General features: G+C 40.5%; 3 protein-coding genes across 3 annotated transcripts in view; 2 read left to right on the plus strand and 1 right to left on the minus strand.

Moving 5' to 3' along the window:
* The window catches only part of atp8b4 (ATPase phospholipid transporting 8B4), a 38,531-nt gene extending 35,331 nt beyond the window's left edge, over positions 1-3,200 (plus strand). The window contains exon 29 of the mRNA XM_058766759.1: positions 3,086-3,200. Coding sequence (XP_058622742.1) covers positions 3,086-3,193 — 108 coding nt within the window. The 3' untranslated portion in view covers positions 3,194-3,200. The remainder of the gene's footprint in view (positions 1-3,085) is intronic.
* galk2 (galactokinase 2) lies at positions 251-12,579 on the minus strand. Its single transcript, XM_058766761.1, has 10 exons — positions 12,395-12,579; positions 12,140-12,228; positions 11,935-12,058; positions 10,895-10,985; positions 10,660-10,806; positions 10,482-10,580; positions 9,542-9,694; positions 7,645-7,852; positions 1,616-1,817; positions 251-758 (listed from the first exon to the last, which is right to left on the minus strand). Exons 1-10 carry the CDS (start codon positions 12,442-12,444, stop codon positions 554-556), a joined length of 1,368 nt encoding a protein of 455 aa, XP_058622744.1. The 5' UTR covers positions 12,445-12,579; the 3' UTR covers positions 251-553.
* Positions 12,580-12,618: 39 nt separating this feature from the next.
* cops2 (COP9 signalosome subunit 2) lies at positions 12,619-17,581 on the plus strand. Its single transcript, XM_058766762.1, has 13 exons — positions 12,619-12,749; positions 13,288-13,401; positions 13,483-13,560; positions 13,796-13,921; positions 14,034-14,123; positions 14,310-14,387; positions 14,478-14,652; positions 15,690-15,868; positions 16,180-16,232; positions 16,332-16,429; positions 16,544-16,626; positions 16,707-16,765; positions 16,845-17,581. Exons 1-13 carry the CDS (start codon positions 12,696-12,698, stop codon positions 16,987-16,989), a joined length of 1,332 nt encoding a protein of 443 aa, XP_058622745.1. The 5' UTR covers positions 12,619-12,695; the 3' UTR covers positions 16,990-17,581.
* The last annotated feature ends 315 nt before the right edge of the window (positions 17,582-17,896 follow it).

Consider the following 17,896-nt stretch of genomic DNA (forward strand, 5'->3'; position numbering starts at 1 on the left):
TCATGTTTCATATAGCGCATTTTTTACTCATTGCGAAATCTGCAAATTCTTGAAATGGCTGGATTTAGCCCACGAAAATTCACAGAACAATGAAAAATGTGACCCCAATACATCAGTTTACTTGTAATACTTAAAATGAGTTTGAATCCCTAAATGGAAGTATAAGCAGTCGTAATAGTGTAGTAAAAACCACTAACAGTGATTATTGATTCTCAAAACTAAATGACGAGGCTCGGAAACAGTAAGATTTTTATTGAAAGTAACTGGTTGAATATTGACCTTAAACACGTTTAAAAAGTGCAGCAAAGGTAGGAATGTACTGATCATTTCTTGGATCTTTCTCTAATGCCTTAACAACCTTAAATTGTCTGTATAAAATGTTCAGAGTGCTTTTTTCATTCTTTTTAGACATAGAGTACAAATGCCCATTCAGACTTCATACAGACTGTTTCCCTTTCATCATTTCTGCTATTATACATACCACCTCCTGCTTCTAAGTCCACAGGCTTGATTGTGTTGCTAAAACGAGAGAAAATTGCCCCGCTACTTTTCATTACTCTATGAAAATCGCCGCCCCTCCTCCCGGCCTTGTCACGAATAAACTCTGCTTCTCCAGAGCGGATCGACGGGCGTCAGGCGCATAATAACGTTCTCTCACAGTTTGGAGAAAAGAATCTATTCGTTCTCCGGGTACCATGGAAACCGTGCAGCCTCCCCATCCAGCTCCAGTTAACCTCGACCCCACGGCGCCCGCCTGCCTGTGAAGGGAGCAGGAAGATGTTGCTAAAATGCCAATTCATTAGACAGACTCAGGCAATTTCGATTAGTTTGCCACATGAGCTCAGAGACATGACTCATTCAGTTCAAACTATTTCAGCATCATGTAATAAATACTGGTCAAAAGTTAGAAATAATTATAATTAGGTTTTGAAAGAAGTATCTTATGCTCACCAAGGCTGAATTTTTTTGATTACATTTTACAGAAATACAGAAAAAAACACTGTGATATTGATAAATATTATTACAATTTATAATAACTGTTTTCTATTTGAATATAATGTACTGTAAAATGTAATTTATTCCTGTGATCAATTAATTATAAATGTCTTTCCTGTCACTTTTGACTTTTGAATTTTAATGTCTTTGTTGAAAATCTTTTTTTTTCTTACTTAACCCAAAATTTTGAATGGTAGTGTATCATGGTTTCCAAAAGATATTATGCAGCAGTAACTGTTTTTAAGATTGATAATGTTAAAAAAATATTTCTTCAGCGTATTAAAATGATTTCTGAAGGATCATGTGACACTGAAGACTGGAGCTTTGATCACAGGAATAAATTCCATTTTACAATATATTCAAAAAGAAACCAGTTATTTTCAGTTGTAATAATATTTCACAATATTACAGTTTTTACTGTATTTTTGATCAAATAAATACAGCCTTGGTGAGCATAACAAACTTATTTCAGAACATTAAAAAGTCTTAATTGTTCCAAGTTTTTGACCAGTAGTGTACATGAACAGAAATTAAAATGCATATTAATAGATAAATGTTTTTATATAATATTCATAAGTGTATTATGTGTGATATGGCATCGCCAGCTGGTCTCACTCACAGACATATGTCCACCAGCTGGTCCAGCTCAAGACAGCTGCACTCGTACAAGTCTCTGCAGCTGGTGTGGCTTCGGTTCATAAGGTCGCCCAGCTGAGCGATGGCGTTGGCAGGGGAAGAGTCGCACACGGCCTTAAACTGCAGGACACGCGCAGCCTCGCCGTACACGTGCCTGGCACGCTGGTACAATTTAAAATCGGTCGCTGAGGTAAAAACACAAGAGGTCTGTCTCAGAAACAATATATACTGTATGGGCCATTCTATAGAATTGGTGCAAACTGCTATCCCAAAATCAAAAAACACATTTAAAAGCATTTAAGTAATTAAATCTTGGATGTTTATTAAGATATTTCTATTATCTATTGAAACCCACAATAATATTTAAAATATTAGTAAGCTTAATATATATAAAATCATCATTTACTCTCAATTGGGAGGTGGCTGTCCCGAACCCTAACCCCTAAATTTCAACTTATGAAAATTATATTGAAATAATTTTTGTATTTTTTTTTTCCATTGTTGTTTTTAAAAGTATCTTTTTGATTATTTTAAAAAGTGAAGTTCCAAAAAAATTAATATTATATTTTCTTTGTAAATTATAAAACTTTATGTAAAAAAATGTGTCCCGCATTTTTCATGTCACTACCGAAACAGTGCAAGTTTTAGTCCATTGGCCGAGACTGATTTTAACTACACCCCCAAATTTATGATCAGAAAATATTCCAGTGTCCCTCTCTCTCAAAACTACAAGATGTGAGTAGATAGGTCTCATCATTTTGAGGTAAATTGTTTTCAAAAGTCTGAAAATCTGTGTGTAATTTTAAGGAACGTCACTACCGAACACCTTTTTTTAGCAATTAAGCACACTTTTTTGGGAGTTGTTCCATAATATTTAGTTTTTATATGTATACCACTGTTCAGAACTGTGCTAGCTAACCATGTGCTGATTAGCATCTTTGAGCTAGGTTCAAAAGTAACTAAAATTGTCACTACCGAAACAGTAGTGACATCTTTGTTTATTTTTTGGGGTGTTATCCCATAAAATTGTCACTACCGAAACAGTCACGACCAAAACATTTGGTGGAGTTTCAGTAGTGACATCTTTGGGGTTTTTTTCCCATTTTTTGGTATTATCCCATAGAATTGTCAGCCCCGAGGCACTACCCACCGACTGGCACCCCACGCGCACTCACGGGAGAGGAAGAGCACAAGCGGATCCTGGAGCACGAGGAAATCTCACCGAAGCACTTGGGCACGACTATCACTTTCAATAAACGCACCCTTCGGGGCACTCATTGATTCACTCTGTCGTGTGATTCTTCCTCCCGCCACACTGGTGGAGAACGCGGGCATAATCACGGAAGAATCACCGACAAACACCGATTTTTTTGTTGAGATTTTTCACGGAGAGGTCCCGTCCCCCGGACGCTCACTAACTCATGTCAATTTTTCTTTCTTTTTTTTTGATCAGGTGGCGGCTCCTCCCCAGCGATGGAGGAACTTCTCAAGCATCTCACCGAAGTCAGTATACGGCAGCAACAAATCGTGGAGCATATGGCCTCGCGGCAAGGAGAGGTAGAACGGGAGATTGCCACCCTCCGGACCGCCTCCGCCCAGCGGGTTCCGCTGCCTGATCCCCGCGCCCGAGCCACCAGCTTGCTGCCGAAGATGAACCCATGCCAACGGATCCCCCCGCTTCACCACGCCGGGCCTGGCTGGCAGGTTGCATAGTACACCGCGTGCCCCCATCAGCCGCACCGAAGGTGGAAGTGAAGATCAACGGGCGGCCATACCAAGCATTACTCGACTTAGGCAGCGCGGTCAGCCTGGTCCAGTCAACGGTGGTTTCCCCACGGGCGGGGTCTCGAGCCCGGTTCCCCATCACTTGTGTCCATGGCGACACCCGTCAGGTCCCGTCTCGTCGGGTCACGATCGCGGCTGCACCGGGCGCTTGGCCCGTGGAAGTTGGACTCTTTAAGGACCTCCCCGTCCCGGTGCTCCTTGGGAGGAACTGGCCAGGCTTCGACCGCCTGCTCGCCCTCGCCACCCAACCTGCCAGCCCTGTCGGGAGCCGCCGAACCCGAGGCCAGAGCCGACGGCACACCGCCCTCCTAGCCTCGGACAGCCCCAGAGACGGTGAGTCCCCCTCCCCCTTCTCTAATCTCTTCTATGATGTCTTCCAGCAGGTCAAGGGAGGTGGGGCTTTCGCCAAGGAGCAGCTCGGGGACGATCGGCTGAAGCACTGTTGGTCGCAAGTGAGGGTGATCGACAGAAAAGAAGAACGGCCTCCTCCACACCCGATCCCCCACTTCATCGTACAAAATGGCCTGCTTTACTGTGTCGCATCCCAGAGGGGGGAGGAGAAACAACTTCTGGTGGCGCCGCGGTCGAAGACGGAAACGGTAATGGAGCTGGCCCATTCCCATCCGATGGCGGGCCACCTGGGGGCCCACAATACCGTCCAGAGGATTAGGGACCGTTTCCACTGGCCCGGCCTGGACGCCGATGTGAAACGGTTTTGCCAAGCCTGTCCCACCTGCCAGCAGACTGCGCCGCACACCCCTCCCCCCAATCCGTTAATTCCGTTGCCTATCATCGAGGTTCCCTTAGAGCGGATAGGAATGGATCTGGTTGGGCAGCTGCCGAAGTCCGCCCGGGGCCACGAACACATCTTGGTGATAGTGGATTACGCCACTCGCTACCCTGAAGCCATCCCCCTGCGAAAAGCCACATCCAAGGCCATCGCCCAGGAGCTCTTCCTCTTGTGTAGCAGAGTTGGCATTCCATCTGAGATATTGACCAACCAAGGCACCCCGTTCATGTCCCGGGCCATGGCGGACCTCTGTCGCCTCCTCCAAGTGAAGCAGATCCGCACCTCTGTGTACCATCCTCAGACCGATGGGCTGGTCGAGCGCTTTAACCAGACCCTTAAACAGATGCTCCGTCGGGTGGCTGCGGTGGACAAAAGAGACTGGGACCGGATGTTGCCGTATGTCCTCTTTGGCATCAGGGAAGTGCCGCAGGCCTCCACCGGATTCACGCCATTCGAGCTCCTATTCGGACGCCAGCCCCGCGGTCTACTCGACGTCGCCAGGGAAGCGTGGGAACAACAGCCGGCCGCCCATCGGTCCACCATCGAGCATGTCCGCGAGATGAGGGAGCGGATCGACAGGGTCATGCCAATGGTCCTGGAGCACCTCCGGAAAGCCCAGCAGGCCCAACAGCGTCACTACGACCGGGCAGCCCAACCACGGGAATTCCAACCAGGAGATCTTGTCTTGGTCCTAGTCCCGACAGCGGCCTGTAAGTTCCTGGCAAAATGGCAAGGACCGTATACGGTGACTGAGAAAGTGGGGCCCGTCACCTACAGAGTGCGACAGCCAGGAAGGAGGAAGGAGGAACAATTATACCACATCAACCTGTTAAAACGGTGGGTCGGGACTAGGACCCAACTGGCCGCCCTGGCCACCTCCAGTCCCGTGGTTGTAGACGTCAACCCCCATCTGCCAGGAAGGAGGAAGGAGAAAGGAGGAACAATTATACCACATCAACCTGTTAAAACGGTGGGTCGGGACTAGGACCCAACTGGCCGCCCTGGCCACCTCCAGTCCCGTGGTTGTAGACGTCAACCCCCATCTGTCGGCTGCCCAGAAGAATGAGCTCCAACATCTGGTCGGTCAATTCTCCGATGTGTTTTCCCCACTCCCCGGGCGGACCCACGTCCTTCAACTCGACGTCCGCACACCACCCGGAACCATCGTCCGGCAGCGGCCCTACAGAGTTCCGGAGGCTCTGCGACACGCCATTGAAGAGGAGGTGCAGGAGATGCTGAGGTTAGGGGTAATAGAGCCCTCGCGCAGCCCATGGTCCAGCCCCATCGTTATGGTCCCGAAACCCGACGGCACCCTCCGCTTTTGTAACGACTTCCGCCGCCTGAACGAGATCTCCGAGTTCGACAGCTACCCCATGCCGCAGGTAGATGAACTGCTGGATCGGCTGGGGAGAGCCCGTTACATTTCAACGCTGGACCTCACAAAGGGCTATTGGCAAGTGCCACTGACAGAGGAAGCCAAGCCCAAGACCGCATTCTCCACTCCCAGTGGCCACTGGCAATATCGGGTTCTCCCCTTCGGCCTGCATGGGGCTCCCGCCACCTTCCAGCAAATGATGGACATTCTGCTGAGGCCCCACCAGTCCTACGCCGCAGCCTACCTGGACGATGTCGTCATCCACTCGGAGACCTGGGAGGACCACCTGGAGCGGCTGCGGAGGGTGCTCGTGGAGCTGCGCAGGGCGGGGCTGACCGCCAATCCCCGGAAATATCACCTGGCCCTCGACGAAGCGAAGTACCTGGGCTTCCAGGTGGGCCGAGGTCTCATTCGGCCCCAAGAGAAGAAGGTGGCAGCGATCCTCTCGGCCCCACGGCCCACCTCCAAAACCCAGGTGCGTGCCTTTTTGGGGTTGGCGGGGTACTATCGATGCTTTATCCCTAACTTCTCCTCCTTAGCAGCACCCCTGACAGACCTGACCAGGAAGGGGCAGCCGGAGAAGATTGTGTGGGGACCCACCGAAGCCGAGGCATTCAGGAAGGTGAAGGAGGCCCTCACCGCAGAACCAGTACTGCGGGCCCCGGACTTTAGCTGCCCCTTCCTGCTACAAACAGACGCATCCAACACCGGGTTGGGAGCCGTCCTTTCCCAGGTCCAGGACGGTGAGGAACACCCGGTGATCTACATCAGTCGGAAGCTGACTCCAACGGAGCAGCGATATGCCGCCGTCGAGAGGGAGGCGTTGGCCGTCAAGTGGGCAGTCCTGGAGCTCAGGTACTACCTTCTTGGCAGGAAATTCACCCTCTACACCGACCATGCCCCATTGCAGTGGATGGCCTGGGCCAAAGACACCAACGCTAGGGTCACCCGCTGGTTTTTGGCGCTCCAGGACTTCCACTTCGTCGTACGACACCGGGCGGGGACGGCCAACGCCGATGGACTCTCGAGGATCTGGTCAGCTTTCGCAGGTCTGTCAGGTTTCTCTTCCCTCCCACCCCCAGTTTCCCCTTTGGCTTGCAGGACCAGGACGGCGCTTGGGGGGGGGTGACGCGTGTCCCGAGGCCTCATCAGCGTCGCCCTGGAAACGGAGTAGAAACACCTGCACCTCATCACCGTGGGCTGGCCGGCCACACCTGATGCCAATCACCAGCCACATACAAAAGCAGCCAACACACACAGACTGGTGAGAGACAACTCAGCTAGATGCGATCGCTAACCTTCCTCTTATCTACCCACAGAAAGCAGCGTTTAACCGGCCAGCCCCGAGGCAATACCCACCGACTGGCACCCCACGGGCACTCACGGGAGAGGAAGAACACAAGCGGATCCTGGAGCACGAGGAAATCTCACCGGAGCACTTGGGCACGACTATCACTTTCAATAAACGCACCCTTCGGGGCACTCATTGATTCACTCTGTCGTGTGATTCTTCCTCCCGCCACAATATATATATATATATATATATATATATAATTTACAATTTAGATCTTAATAGAAAAATCTTAATAGGTCAATATAACCCTTCTAATTAAATTATTATTACTGTGTTTCGGTAGTGACAAATTTGGGGAGAGGACAAATATTCCAAAACTTTCTGAAAATACAATATGAGAATTAACTGCACAATTACTAGAAATATGTACCTTGGACATTATACAATTTTCAACTCTGACTTTGGACCACTTTATAGTAAGGTCCCATTAGTTAATGCATTAACTCCAGTTCCCAAATTTTTTTGTCAGCTGAACCCCTTAGATGTAAAATATATACTTAAAGTCCCCCTGAGATGTTTAGTTAATATATCAATATTAACTATATAAATTAATATAATAGTAATATAATTTAACATTGCAAAGTGTAATCATAGTATTATCTACAATATAAGCTAAAATAAAGCAATATAAGACTATTTTGCCAACAAGACCAGGAATGTGTACATTAATAAAGTAGTGTTGATTGTGATTGGTGACTGCTCTCTCACCGTGTTGAGTGTTGGCACTGAGGATGTCTTCACACAGCTGTTCGGCGCTGATGCCCAGAGTCTTGCAGATCTCGTCTCTGCTGTAGGGCTCGGGGTGCAGCACCTCCACCAGCTCCAGCATCTGCTCCAGACTCACCTGCAGCTCCTTCTGCAGATCTCCCAGCTTCAGCAGACGACTCCAGTCCAGCCCGCGCGCCTTAGCCAGCATCTACAGAGTACGATTCCAATATTCAACCATTAAAGGGTTAGTTCACCACAAAATGAAAATTCTGTCATTAATTACTCACCCTCATGTCGTTCCAAACCTGTAAAACTAAGGAACACAAATTAAGATATTTTTGATGAAATCCGAGAGCTCTCAGACCCTCCGTAGACAGCAACGCAACTGTAATGTTCCCAGGTCCAGAAACGTAGCAAGGACATCGTTAAAACAGTCCATGTGACATCAGGGGTTCAACTAATTTTTACGAAGCTACTTTTTGTGCGCAAAGAAAAAAATAATAACAATTTATTCAGCTATTCTTCTCCCCGAGTTACAGTCTTCCGCCATTTTGGAGAGTACCGTGAAGCATGCGCGCGCTGTCTACTGAACGTAAACAATGTTTATTACGTTGATTACGTTCTGGGATACTCTCCAAAGAGGTAACTCTGTGAGAAGAATAGCTGAATAAATTGTTATTATTGTTTTCTTTGCACACAAAAAATATTCTTGTAGCTTTGTAAAATTACAGTTGAACCCCTGATGTCACATGGACTATTTTCCCGATGTCCTTGCTACGTTTCTGTGCGTTGATCGTGGTAATATCCTTGCTGTCTACGGAGGGTCAGAGAGCTCTCAGATTCTGTCAAAAATATCTTAATTTGTGTTCCGAAGATGAACGAAGGCCTTATGGGTTTAAAACGACATGAAGGTGAGTAATTAATGACAGAATTGTCATTTTTGGCTGAACTATCCCTTTAACATACTAATCCAAAATATCTAGAAACTAGACTTACATGAAAGCTACAACAACTTTTGGGAAATTTCCTGGTGTGTTACCAAATAATTATTAGTGGCAAAGCACTGAAGCTTATTATTACTGAACTTCTTCTGGATTTATATCTATAGATTTATAGGTCTCAAAATCTGGTGCCAATTTTGGGGTCAGTTTCTCACACCTGTTGAAACATTTCAACCAATTAGACGGTGAAGATAGTAAACAAGAAATGAATCATCATCTCAGCTACTGCAGATGAACATAAAACTCTTCTATTAACTGTTCTGAAAATTCCACGTACATTTGGTTGCAGCGCCACCTACTGGAAATAATGTTAAATGCACTCACAGTCTTTGAACTACTTCTAGATACACCACTGTACATTATATACACTAGGTCACATTTAAATTGATCAAAAGTGACAGTAAACTAATTTATAATGTTACAAAAGATTTTAATTTTAAAATAAACACTGTTCTTTTGAATTTTCTATTTATCAAAAAACCTAGAATAAATGTATCATGGTTTCCACAAAAAATATTAAGTAGCACAACTGTTTTCAACATAGAAATGTTTTTTAAGCATTAAATCAGTATATTAGAATGATTTCTGAAGGATCATGTGACACTGAAGACTAAAGTAATGATGCTGAAAATTCAGCTTTGCATCACAGAAATAAATTACATTTTAAAATATATCACAATAGAAAACACTTATTTTAAATTGTAATAACATTCCCCAGTATTATAAATTAGTAATATATAATAATAGATAAATGCAGCCCATTAGAGGCTTCTTTCAAAAACATTTAAAATTCTTGTCAACCCCAAATTTTGTGTACATATTTGGTGACCTGCCAATAAAATGCTTATATTAAAAAGACTAAGCTATCATTTTAGATGCATCTCTGAAGTTCAGACCTTTGTGGCAATGCGGCACTCCACCACCCTCATGTTGAAGTGAGACGACGCCGCCTTGTTCATCTCCACACAACAGTTGGCGATTACAAACACAGCCCCGTCAGGCAGCCTCACGTCCGTGGCTCGCAGCGGATTAAACTCAATCAGCTTCGCCTTGAGGAATGGAAAATGAAAAAAAAAAGTAAGAGAAAAATCAAGCTAAATCACCCTTAAAAATGTATTTGTAGATGCATAGTGTTAAATAAGAGTTCCCTTTAAAAACTGTCTAGTTTAAAACGCATATGCCTTTGTATTCGTGTTGGTTTTACATGATTTAAAAAAAACTTTTGTACCATACTGAAATGTCATGTGGTGTAACCAAATAAAAAAAAAACACCCTGAATACATTTGAGCGTACACATTTTTAATTATCATGCATCAATATATATCTTTTTTATTTTACATTTTTTAATATAAATATCGTGAATTATTTATTTATAAATCTCAAGTCCATATGACATTTTACAAACTGAATTAACCTTACCATGCCACAAACACTAATTAAATGAAAATACACCACATGACTTTGATTTGGTGGACATTTTTTTTGTAATATTTAAAATATATATATATATATATATATATATATATATATATATATATAGAAAAAATATTCTTTTGTAATAATTACACCAAACTATTTAATACAATTTTATTTTCAAGAACGTTTTAATGAGGCATTTTATCTTTATATTATAATATCAAGATAGCTGGAACACTCTTGGTTATGCCCACAAAAAATATCCAAGTGAATTTTATTTTAGATATATTTTATGTTTTTTAATACGATTATCATAAAAAATTGTATTTAGTCATTATATGCATCATGCTATTGACCCTTAAACCAAAAATGAATCAAATGCCATATATTGAGAGAAGAAATATAAAACACATGGCTTACTGTTCCCTCCTCCGCGAGAAAAGAAATGGACTGATCCATTCCTCCCCCCTCAGTGCCAATATAACGCTCACACTTGGCACACGTCTCTGCAAGAGTCACCTGAAATGACATCAGTGCACATCTATGATAAGCAGCAGTTGTATGTAATGCATGTAAGAGGTTTCACAGTAAGGACGACCTTAGACAGAGACTTCTGATTGGCCTCCATCGTGACCAGCCCGGCACAGCACACCAGGGCACTGGAGCTGGAAAGACCTGAGCTGGCCGGGATAGTCCCGTCTACCATACAGCACATCCCTGCCAACAAAGACAAGCTCAAGTGCTCCTGCACACACAAGGTCAAGGGTCAAATGACTGTAGTTATAATGCAGTAAAGCAAGCATGCATTATATAAGTGATGTTAATCATCTCACCTGGATTCCTCTCACTCCACAGAGGAAGTAATAGTGCCACTGAGGATTCTTTCTGTCAATGGAGATGCCATCAGCAGACACAGTGAAATCCCTGAAATTAAGAAATAAGTACGTAAGCAAGAATATGGAATCTTATTCCCTCGATGGAATAAAAATATAAAAAGGTAATTGTTCCTTTTAAACTCACAAATTTGACTTCTTTCTAACTTACAATTAATAACTCGTAATTGCAAGATATAACCTCCCAATTCTGAGAAAAAAGTTTTAATTGCGAATTTACTGTATAACTCACAATTGAGAGACCGAAAAAAAGTGTAAAAACTGTAAAACAAAAATGTCACAATTACCTTTTTTTTTTTGTTCTGTGGCAGAAAGAAATGTCCATAAGTAAGTATATGGAAGCTTATTTCTTATATATGGGTGACTTTTCATCTCACAATGATGAAATTCTTTTTTTTTTTTTTTTTTTAGAATTTTGAGTTTATATCTCACAATTAATTAATTTACTTAACTTGCAAATGCAAGATAAAAACTTGTAATTGTTAGGGAAAAAAGTCTGAATTGCAAGTTCATAAGATATAAAAAGTGGTAATTACTTTTATAGATATAGATTTTTATTCTGTGGCAGAAATAAGCGTTCATAAAGTAAGTTAGTAATTAAGCATATGGAAGCTTATTTAATAAAAATATGAAAAAAGGTAACTGCGACTTTTTATCCCACATTTCAGACTTTTTTTCTCGCATTGTGAATTTACATCTCACAACTCTGACTTTTTTTCTAAGGATTGCAAGTTTATATCTCACAATGGCAAATGATAAACTCACAATTCTGAATTTACAATTAATAACTTGCAATTGTGAGATACAAACATGCAATTCTAAAATATATATATATATATATATGAATAACTTTTTTTATTATTATTCGGTGGCAGAAATTATTAGCTTAAATAACATTATAACATAAAGGTAAATAAATAAATAAAATGAGTCAAATAAATGTTACCAACTAAATTTATTGAACTAATTTCTGTACTCACTTGTATTTGGGGTCAGTGTTGGCCAGCTGGACTGTTTTGAAGTCACTGACAGAAACTGCAGCAAGAATACTCTGCTCTATTGCCATTGGCAAGACAGCATAGCCACAATAATCAATATGCTCACCTGAAAATGATAAGATTTAATATCAAACGCAATGCTGATGGTATTTGTCAAGTTTACACACTCACGCTGTTTGCAACCCACCTATCAAATTCACCCTCCCTGGAGCACAAGCGAAGAACAGAGGCATTTGTCCATATTTTCCATGAAAAGCCTCTTTCAGTTTCTGCAACCTAACAAAAGATGATAGAAACCCGTTTTAAGCGTCTGCCTAACACAAAAACACACGTAAGTTAAAACTAAATAAATAGGATGTAAATCGAATGAGTTGATTCCATTTATACACAATCGAAGTTTTCCGAACGGCTTTCCGAGGTTTTCCGAACCGTCGCAACTTACCTTTCATTTCCACTGAACAACACCTTGATTTTCGGAGGAACTGTGGCCATTGTGCGGATTTTAATCTTTGGTTTTGCAGTAAATGCACTATGCACGAGTGGACTGACACTGTACAAGTGCTGTCAGCTGACTGTCACACCCGGAATCGTGAGTCTAACCACACGGAAGAAGCTGATAAGAGTCCCTCGAAGTCATTCACTGGATTCGGAATCACTCGGCAAGAATCGGAACTGCGCGCGCAGCGGTATGTCAAAACGCGCTTCCGCGGAGCATTGTGGGTAAGAGTCTCTCTTCGGTCAAAATGTCTGATATGGAAGATGATTTCATGTGCGATGATGAGGAGGATTATGACTTGGTAAGACTGTTTAAAATAAACGCAACTGTAAATGCGTGTAATTTAACGCGAAGCCGACATATTGGCATGAAGAAAATGTGTTTAGCGTGTTTATAGGCGCTTAATATCGCAATTGAGTTGTTTAGCAGGTGGCTAGTTTGCTAATACTGCAAAGAAATAGGAGAGCCTTCTTTATTTTTAGTTAGTTTTATTTGAGGGTGCTATAAGAAATGTGATATATTTGCAAACCTGATTCTGTTAGCTCATATATAGAAGCTATCATATATATGTATTGTTAACTTGAAGTTGACTAAATTATAACTAATGAGTGGCTAGTTATGAAGCTGCATAATGTATTATTTCAGATTACTGTGAAATAGATTATTACAAATGTACAGTTTTACAGTTAGAAATAATCAATTATAATTATTGTTATACAGATGTCATAATCATTCACTCACAATATATACAATACACAATATCTTTCAAGGCGTTTCATTGTGCAATGATTTGTTAATTTACTCCTACCGAGCTGAAATTATTTGCACTTTCACTTCAGGAGTATTCAGAGGACAGCAACTCTGAACCCAATGTTGATTTGGAGAATCAGTACTACAACTCCAAAGCCCTGAAAGAAGATGATCCTAAAGCAGCCCTGAGCAGCTTCCAGAAGGTTAGACAGCTAAGATCTTTCTTTGTCAGGATCTGTGCTGTGATTTTTGAAAAGGTGTAATCACTATTTTCTGTTTTGCAGGTGCTGGAGCTGGAGGGCGAGAAAGGAGAATGGGGCTTCAAAGCACTGAAACAGATGATTAAGATCAACTTCAAGCTTGTGCGTAACAATAGTAGCTGAAATTATTTATTAAATCATGTAATATATAATCACATAGCTGTTGAAAATAAATATATATATATATATATATAATACTATAAAATATTGTATAATAGTTATGAAAAAAAATGTCTTGTGTTTTCTAAAATTTCTTAACAATAGTAATAAATGTTAATTATGCCCTATAAAATCAGATGACTCTTTTGTTTTTTTATTAATGTTTTTATTTTTACAGACAAATTTTCCAGAAATGATGAACCGGTACAAACAGCTTTTGACGTATATTAGGAGTGCTGTCACCAGAAATTACTCTGAGAAATCAATCAACTCTATTCTAGATTATATCTCAACCTCCAAACAGGTATTTAGTGCATTTTAAACTGCTTTCTGTATTGAGTAATATATTTGTGATAATAAAGTCATATTGTTTAAAGGTTATGCTATTAAAGATAATAAAACATGTTTGTTTCTAGATGGACTTGCTACAAGAGTTTTATGAGACCACGCTGGATGCATTAAAAGATGCCAAAAATGACAGACTTTGGTTTAAAACTAATACCAAGGTATGTGCAATAGCAATGCATTCTGTATTTAGATTATTTTATGGGCTGCACACATATGTATCAGGAACAATAATTTACTTAATGCTATGATAATTCTGGTTATGCAGTTTATGTTATTGCTGGTGCAAGCTTCAGATGTTTATACTCCGATAATTCAAGAATATTGCTAACTTCTTTTTCACGTAGCTGGGAAAGTTGTACTTGGAAAGAGAAGAGTTTGGAAAGCTCCAGAAAATTCTCAGGCAGTTGCATCAGTCATGTCAGGTAAAGTAAATAATCAGTGTTGTATAAATAAGAAAACCTGCTTCTGATGTCTTCTGTGTTGCTTGGAAACTGATTGATGCTCTTAATTAGACGGATGACGGAGAGGACGACTTGAAGAAGGGCACTCAGCTGTTGGAGATCTATGCTTTGGAGATTCAGATGTATACGGCGCAGAAAAACAACAAGAAACTCAAAGCCCTGTATGAGCAGTCGTTACACATTAAATCAGCCATCCCACATCCACTCATCATGGGAGTCATCAGAGGTGATGGACACATTTTAGTCTATTTTAATACCAGAGCTGTAGTTATGAAGACGAAGACATGGAAATTTTGTTTGATTTGTTTTTACTTTTGTTTTTGTGTTTAGTTTAGGGCTGATTTGTTTTTTGTTTTGCGTTCAATTGGAAAGTTAGATTGTTTTTGTTTTGGTTCATTTTTGTTTGATTTGGTTTTTCTTTTATGTGCTTTTGGAAGTATAAAGACATTAGTGTTTAATTTTAGTTTGGGTTGTTTTGGTTTGGTGTACCATTGCAAATTTTGTGAAGGCATGGAAATAAGTATTTAGCTGTTTTTTTTTTTTTTTTGTGTGTGTGTAATTGGAAAATTTGGATTTTGTTCTGTTTACAGTTATGAATTTTGCTTGTAGTTGTAAAGACGAAGACATGGAAATTAGTGTTTTGTTTTGTTTGATGTTTTTGTATTTAGTTTAGGGCTGATTTGGTTTTTGTTTTGTGTTCAATTGGAAAAGTAGATTGTTTTTGTTTGATTTGGTTTTTCTTTTATGTGCTTTTGGAAGTTTAAAGACATTAGTGTTTAATTTTAGTTTGGGTTGTTTTGTTTTGGTGTACCATTGCAAATTTTGTGAAGGCATGGAAATTGTATTTAGCTTTGGTTTTGGTTTGTTTTTTTCTTTTGTGTGTAATTGGAAAGTTTGGTTTTTGTTCTGTTTATAGTTATACATTTAGCTTGTAGTTGTGAAGTTGAAGACATGGAAATTAGTTTTTAGTTTGGGCTGATTTAGTATTTGTTTTTCATTTCGTTTTTGTTTGTGCATAATTATAAATTTTGTTTGTTTTAGTTTAGTTTTTCTTTTATGTACAAATGGAAAGTGTGTAGTTGCGAAGGTTTGCGAATTGCAAAGTTTGCGCGTAGCTGTGAAAATGTGGAAATCAGTGTTAAGTTTGGGTTGATTTGGGTTTTTGTTTGTGTACAATTGGAAAGTTTGGTTTGATTTTGGTTTGTTTTTTGTACAACTGGCAAGTCCACTAATTTTGTTTGACATGTGGCTGGTTCTCTTTAGAATGTGGCGGTAAAATGCACCTGAGGGAGGGAGAGTTCGAGAAGGCACATACAGACTTTTTCGAGGCTTTCAAAAACTATGACGAGTCTGGAAGCCCCAGGCGAACCACTTGCCTGAAGTACCTGGTCTTGGCCAACATGCTGATGAAGTCTGGAATCAACCCATTTGATTCTCAAGAGGTATAAGGTGGCAATCATGCACAGGTCCATATGGGATCTTAGCCTAAAGTTCTACACGTTCTTCATTGTTGCATGTCCATATGGGAAATATTTTGGTGAATTTAAGTTTGCTTATATTGACCAATAGGCATGCTGTACCCTTAGTTTTGCTTAACGTACATAATTTAAACTTAAATAGCAACTTATTTTTCCCCAGAATCAGAGCAGATAAAAGCACACAACTGCAGATCTCATCTGGGCCTGATCATAGACGATAAATGCTGTGGTATATAATATAACTACTGATTCTTTCTTTATGACTCTGTGACTAGGCAAAACCTTACAAAAATGATCCAGAAATTCTTGCAATGACAAACCTGGTAAGGTAAGTGTGCACAATACTTTTCATTTCTCCATTTATCTGATCCTCTTCTATTTTAACTTATTTATTTTATGGTATTAATTACCTATAACTTGCTTCTAGTGCCTACCAGAACAATGATATCACAGAATTTGAGAAAATCCTAAAGACGAATCACAGCAACATAATGGACGACCCCTTCATCAGAGAACATATTGAGGGTCAGTTTGGTTGGATTTGGCTTTCATGCACACATTCAAATTTAATTCATAAATCTCATACAACAAACGTGTCAATAAGTACATATTAATTTTTCTCTTTGCTTTTCCTTTCAGAATTGTTACGGAACATAAGAACACAAGTGCTCATCAAATTGATTAAGCCTTACACTAGGATACACATACCATTTATTTCAAAGGTAAACCTATATTATATTATGTTATATTATATTATATTATATTATGCAATTTTAATATAATGTTCCCTGTTTTTCTTTAGGAATTGAATATTGATGTTGCAGATGTGGAAAGCTTGCTTGTGCAGTGTATTTTAGACAAGTAAGTTTAATACTTTTTTAATATAGTTTTTAACATTTAAAAAATGGTGTATTTTATCTGATGTATGTCTTTCTTTTAGCACAATCAATGGTAGAATTGATCAAGTCAATCAGCTGTTGGAGCTCGATCACCAGAAAAGAGGCGGAGCCCGATACACCTCCCTGGACAAATGGACCAATCAGCTGAACTCTCTCAACCAGGCCATTGTTAGCAAACTGGCTTGATTTGACACTGACGATCCTGCAAAACAAATTGACCCATCGGACAGCCGGTCGACTCGAGGCTGTCAGTGACATTAACTACTTTCAAGCCCTTTACTCCCCCGGTCACAGAAGGGGGAGCATAAATTGGCTACTTTGTATTTTTACAGCTGTAGTCACTTAAGTCAGTTTTAAATGTCCTTAACAGAGCAGAAGTTCCCACAGGATGTCTGCCATACGGAATTGTTATAGGTCTCTAATATGAACATGTTTGCATCATCTAAAAAAATGTTTCTTTAATAGCACACATTGGCACTTGGCAGACATTCAAAAGGCATATGTTTGTCTTTAATGGAAAGCGTGAAGATATGCTGTGTGAAATTGAATCATTTATTTGTTGAACTGTCTCTTGTCAGAGTCAGCATGTTTTACTTGGTTTGCATAGAACTCAGGTGATGAGTTTCATGCAGTTGCACCGCAGCACATGCGTATTAAAAGTGCAGTCATTGCTAGAATTCCTCTCACCAAATATTACAGATCTGTTGAAAGCGTTATGCTGTCTGAGCTGTTCTGTTTCACTTTTCAACTACAAAAATAAACTTGCTTCAGCGGAAAATGTGTCTGTAATGGTAAATGATTTTTGATTTTTTTTTTTTTGGTTTGGTAACATTTATTTTTTAAGAGTTTTTAAAGCAGTACATAAGACAAAACATACTTAGAAGATACCATAAATACAAAACACCAAACACAAAGTAAGATGTACGTGTAGTTATGTGAAGTGTCTATGCGTTTTCTAATATATGTAGAACAGCCTATTTGTAGAGGGTCAGAAGGGAATATTTTAGGATAAATAAAGGGAGAAAAAGAAAAAAAAGAAATTAAATAGGTACATAAACTACAAAAAAAAAATAAAGGAAGAAAAAAATTGAAT

This window comes from Onychostoma macrolepis, chromosome 25, assembly GCF_012432095.1.
Source record: "Onychostoma macrolepis isolate SWU-2019 chromosome 25, ASM1243209v1, whole genome shotgun sequence".
NCBI lineage: Eukaryota > Metazoa > Chordata > Actinopteri > Cypriniformes > Cyprinidae > Onychostoma > Onychostoma macrolepis.

Excerpts from the sequence above, each read along its gene's own strand:
- cops2 (XM_058766762.1), top strand. The coding sequence starts at position 12,696 with ATGTCTGATATGGAAGATGATTTCATGTGCGATGATGAGGAGGATTAT. Across the intron at positions 13,922-14,033 it reads ATATCTCAACCTCCAAACAG|ATGGACTTGCTACAAGAGTT; the intron begins GTATTTAGTGCA and ends GTTTGTTTCTAG. Across the intron at positions 16,233-16,331 it reads GCAATGACAAACCTGGTAAG|TGCCTACCAGAACAATGATA; the intron begins GTAAGTGTGCAC and ends ACTTGCTTCTAG.
- galk2 (XM_058766761.1), bottom strand. The coding sequence starts at position 12,444 with ATGGCCACAGTTCCTCCGAAAATCAAGGTGTTGTTCAGTGGAAATGAA. Across the intron at positions 10,986-11,934 it reads AACACTGACCCCAAATACAA|GGATTTCACTGTGTCTGCTG; the intron begins GTGAGTACAGAA and ends TCTTAATTTCAG. Across the intron at positions 1,818-7,644 it reads CAGTGCCAACACTCAACACG|CGACCGATTTTAAATTGTAC; the intron begins GTGAGAGAGCAG and ends TTTTTACCTCAG.